Genomic DNA, 5,123 nt, shown 5'->3' on the forward strand with positions numbered 1-5,123 from the left:
TTTTTCACTTGATTTTAAAATTCTTTTTTGAACTCTTCCAATTCTTATTCTTCTCTACAGCTTCACATGCAATGCTTTTTTTTTCTGCCATCTTCGCTTGAGATAATGTTTTGCCTGACCTTACCTCCAGGGTAATTTTATATATACCTACCTTTGTCTTACCTTTCTTAGACATTTTGAGTTAGGTTACTGCTCAAGTAACAAGAGTTCATGTGCTGGGGGAGGGTCTACTCATAGATCTTTAAGTTGAGAACTCTAGAGGCCTGCCTGCTTTCCTGGGGCCATATGCATTGGGAACTCCATAGGGGTGCTCACTGTGTAGCCCATTTGCTTTCTAGGCTGTCCATGTTGGGAATGCCAGTTGCTTACTCATTTGAAAAGGACTTCTGGATTCGGAAAACTGGAGGCTTTCTATCTGCATTCTGACCAGTTGTAACAGCTGAATGAACATCTGGGATACTTTATTGGAGTTCTCTCTCAGCTGACCTGTTGTGTCCTTGACCTGCTGGGACAGAACTCCATGAGCCTACACTGAAAATCCCTCCTGTAGTTGAGAACCTCCTATTGGTCCCCACCTTACCATGCTGTTGGTTTTCCCATCACTGTCCTAGGAACAATCACTCTCCACTATACACAGGCCTTGTTGGAAGATGGTCCTCTCTGTTCTTTTGTTCCTTCCATTTAGGAACATGATTAATGTTTCTGAAGGAAACCCAGGAGAACATAAGAAAGTTCCAGGCTTCTCACTGCCATAGTTGGTTCTACCTACCAAATCTTATTTTTAGTTACTTCAGTCATGTTCAACTCATTATGACCCCATTTGGAGTTGTCTTATCAAAGAAAATGCAATGATTTTCTGTTTCCTTCTTCAGCTTATTTTCCAGATGAAGTTGAGGCAAATAGAGTTAATTTGCTCAGGGTCAGTAAAGGTCTGAGGTCACATTTGAACTCATATCTTCCTAACTCTAGTCCTTAAGTTCTGTTCGTCGTCTCTCTTTCTAGTTCCCAGTGGGCCTTCATTTTAAATGAAATTTCCAATGGAGAAATTTCACTATGCTGAATTATATACAAAATGGCTTCAAATCCCAGAATGTGAACAAGTACATGAGTTAGTGAACTAAAGGTTAGTGAAATAAAGGTTATTACCACTGAGTAGATCAAAAGTAGCTCAAAGGGGCAGCTATGTGGTACAGTGGATAGAACACTGAGTGGATAGAGTCAGGAGTACCTGGGTGCAAATACAGCCTCAGACACTTACTAATTACCTAGCTGTGTGGAATTGGGCAAGCTACTTAACCCCATTTACCTTGCAAAGAAAAAAAATGTGGATCAAGAAGGAAGCTTTTCTGTCCACAGGCTCACTACCTTAGCATGCAAATCTAAGCCACAGTCAATCAGTAAGTGCCAAATGCTATCCTGGGCTCTGGAATTAAAAATACAATTATGAAATAATCCCTATCTTAGAAGCTCTCATTCTCTTCTGAAAAAAAAGTATAATTTGTAATGAAAGTATCTGTAATTTATGTTGTACTTTAAAAAATTCAATTTGCTATGTAAATATTATGTCATCATTTTGGTTAATTCAAGCCAACTAGCATATATTAAGCACCTTCCATGTATCAGACACTAGACTAAGCATTATGTATACAAAGAAAAGTCCTGCCACTCTATTGCAAGCAAATAGTATTGTAATAATATAGTTCCTTTAAGGTTTGAAAATATTATACAATTATTATTCCATTATATTTTCTATGCAACAAATAGGGTGAAACTAGGTGATTCAGTGTATAGATAACTGACCCTGGAGTCCAGAGGACCTGAGTTCAAATTTGTTCTCAGATACTTGATACTTACTAACTGTGTCCATGGGCAAAAGGAGGACAAGTATTTATTAAATAACTATTATATGTCTCCATTTTGCTAAATGCTAGACATAGAAAAAAATTAAAGAAAAAGAAAATATACCACAAAATAGTCCCTTGTCTGAGGGAGCTCACTGTCACCATGCAAGCATGTATTCACAAGTGTTATGAGTCTTCATTTCCTATCCATAGCAGCTAAGATATTTATTCCCTGCCTAGAGACCAGTCATGTCACATTTCATGCTTTCTCAGGATTCTCCAGTTATAGTTATGATTAAATCCAGTAACATTATATCAAAGTGCAGGGGACCCTTTTGCCTACTCAAAGTTAATGGATCCCAGAATGCTATCCCATTATGTACAATCCTTGAGATGGCTCTATATGTTAGGCAATAGATTGATTGTTTGCCTAAATTTACCCAGTATTGAAAGGAATGATCCCAGAATTCTTTCCCCAAAACTCAAATACACACTCTTTATAAAACTGGACTAACAAAGTTATTTTATTCAATCAAATAATATTAAAATTGCATGCTTTTCAAAACAAGGGAGGCACTGGATAAAGACTGTCAATGACACTAATTGAAAAATCTTGTCATTCATTTAGGTACTTGTTCCGGGAAGGTCAAGTGACAAGTTTAATTGATTTCTTTTTTTCCTCCAAATGGGATTGCCTAATGAGATAGGCATCTGAATCTATATGTGTGAAGAGGTTTTTTTTTTTTTATTTAGTCATATCTATTCCAGTCATGAAACTGAGGATAAGAAGGGAAAAATACCATTCCCAATGATCTGTAACTAGTTCATGAGACAACTGGTAATCAAATTTAGGTTTCTTGATTTCCTGTCAGCTATCATTCTGCTATACCTTGCTTTTAGCTTTGGGGGAATTTTCTAGACATACTCTAAACCTTTGTTGCTCCTTTCCCATGACCTGGCATCTGAAGATCTTAGTTTTAACATTTACCAAAAAAGCAACTGTATCTTCTCAAAATAAAACTGAACAGTTAAGGCTGAAATGCTATTGAGAAAGAACTGAGATTCATCAGCATGTATTGATCTCTTTCCACAGAATACTGGTCCAATTCCCCCTCTTGATTCCTGACAGAAACTGAAGTAGAAGATCAATGAAGTCAAACAACAATTCCCAAGAGGGCTTCATTCTCTTGGGTTTCTCTGACAAACCCCAGTTAGAGACTATTCTCTTTGGGGTTATCTTGGTCTTTTACATCTTGAACCTGGTGGGGAACATAACCATAATATTAGTGTCTTGCCTAGACTTCAAACTGCACACCCCAATGTATTTCTTCCTTGCCAACCTGTCCTTTGTAGACCTCTCTTTGACCACTTGCATTGTCCCACAGTTATTGGTAACCATGGGGAAAAAAGACAAGACCATGAGTTTTAGTGGCTGTGTGGTACAACTGTATGTGTCCCATAGTTTGGGATCCACCGAGTGTATTATTTTGGCTATTATGGCCTATGACCGCTATGCAGCAGTCTGCCGTCCCCTCCACTATGCAGTCATTATGCATCCTCAGCTCTGCCTGTGGTTGGCTGTCACAGCATGGCTCAGTGGCCTTGTCACCTCTCTGATTCAGGGCTCTCTCACAATTCAGCTACCAATGTGTGGTCACAACCAGCTTGACCACATCTGTTGCGAGGTGCCAGTGTTGATCAGACTGGCCTGTGTGGACACAACTTTCAATGAGGCTGAGCTTTTTGTGGCCAGTTTGCTCTTTCTTGTAGTGCCTGTCTCTCTCATCCTAGTCTCCTATGGATACATAGCTCAGGCCATCTTGAGGATCAAATCTACATCAGGACGTCATAAAGCATTTGGAACTTGTTCTTCTCATCTGATGGTGGTAATCATCTTCTATGGGACCATCATCTTCATGTATCTCAGGCCAGTCAAAAATCAATCCAAAGACCAGGGAAAGTTTGTCTCTCTCTTTTACACTGTGGTCACACCTCTACTAAATCCTGTCATCTATACACTAAGGAACAGAGATGTGAAAGGAGCACTAAAAACTTTGGTACTAGGGAAAATTCTTGTGCCAGAGAAGTTGTGAGACATAGGATTCAACTAAAAGCATTACTTTAATCTTAAAGGATTGTCTAAGAACTATGAAAGAGAGAGACAATGAGACAGAGACAGAGAAATAGAGACAGCCAGAGACATGCAGTAACAGAGAGACATAGATTTAGATCTGTTTGTATATGTTGTATTTGTTTTTTCCAGTCATTTCAGTCATGTTCAATTCTCTGTGACACCATCTGGGGAATTTTTTCTTGGCAGAGATACTGAAGTGGTTTATCATTTCCTCCATCAGATAGTTTTAAAGATTAAGAAATTGAGGCAAACAGGGTAAAATGACCAGGGCCACAAAGCTGGTGACTGTCTGAGATCAGATTTGAACTCAGTCATTCTGCCTCTAGGGCTGGCATTCTACCTACTGAACCATTTAGCTAACTTTTGTCTCAAAGCACTGAGAGGGTAAGTTCCTTGTCCTAGGTCACAAAGTCAGTATATGTCAGAATCTGGGACCTTTTGACTTTGAGGCTTGCCACTATATCATGATCCCTCTGTAAAATTCAATACAATGGCATTTAATGAAATACTACAGAGAGAAGAGTATTAAAATATGCTCCCATAACATCCAGGAGCACATTCCCCATCACACATCCCATCGTTGAGAAGCACCTAAGAACTAGTGAGAAGGAATATACATACATGTTGGGAACATAAATGATCAGTAAATTACATTTGCTAGAAGACATATGGAAGGACAAATCTGCCTGATCACTTGGATCTCTTGTGAGGATTCCTTTGTGTTATTCCCTTTGTTCCAAATCCAAGCTATTGCTGGTGTTTTCTTTTTTTCTTTGCTCAAATACATATTCTCTGTTATATGTTGCTTCTGGTTAGTCTTATATAGACACTGGTCAATGTTTTCTGGCAACTTTCATGCTGTCAGTCACTGTCATAGTCATAGCACTAGCAGTAGTTGCTGATCTTGGAGGCATTGGAGGAATAGTCTCTCTCATACCTCCTTAAATCTGTAGCCTAAAAGCTTTTCCTACCACACATTTCAGAAAAATCCAAACATAGCCACTCACTGAATGTTATGAATGGGGAAGGAGTTTTCCCTGACAAACTTAATTGTTCCACAATCTTTTTTTGTTTGGTTTGGTCAAAAGTTCTTGTTTTTTTTAATTTATTATTTTTTTCATAAATAAGCACATTTCCAGCAATCTTTC

At 38.6% G+C, this 5,123-nt stretch overlaps 1 protein-coding gene across 1 annotated transcript; it reads left to right on the top strand.

The window, feature by feature from the left end:
• Nucleotides 1-2,989: 2,989 nt before the first annotated feature.
• LOC141492527 (olfactory receptor 2G6-like) lies at nt 2,990-3,934 on the top strand. Its single transcript, XM_074192875.1, has one exon. The coding sequence runs from the start codon at nt 2,990-2,992 to the stop codon at nt 3,932-3,934; it is 945 nt and encodes a 314-aa protein (XP_074048976.1).
• Nucleotides 3,935-5,123: the final 1,189 nt, after the last annotated feature.

The sequence above is a fragment of the Macrotis lagotis genome, chromosome 1 (assembly GCF_037893015.1).
Source record: "Macrotis lagotis isolate mMagLag1 chromosome 1, bilby.v1.9.chrom.fasta, whole genome shotgun sequence".
NCBI lineage: Eukaryota > Metazoa > Chordata > Mammalia > Peramelemorphia > Peramelidae > Macrotis > Macrotis lagotis.

Bases quoted from the DNA above. Each gene is read 5' to 3' on its own strand.
- LOC141492527 (XM_074192875.1), top strand. From the start codon at position 2,990: ATGAAGTCAAACAACAATTCCCAAGAGGGCTTCATTCTCTTGGGTTTC.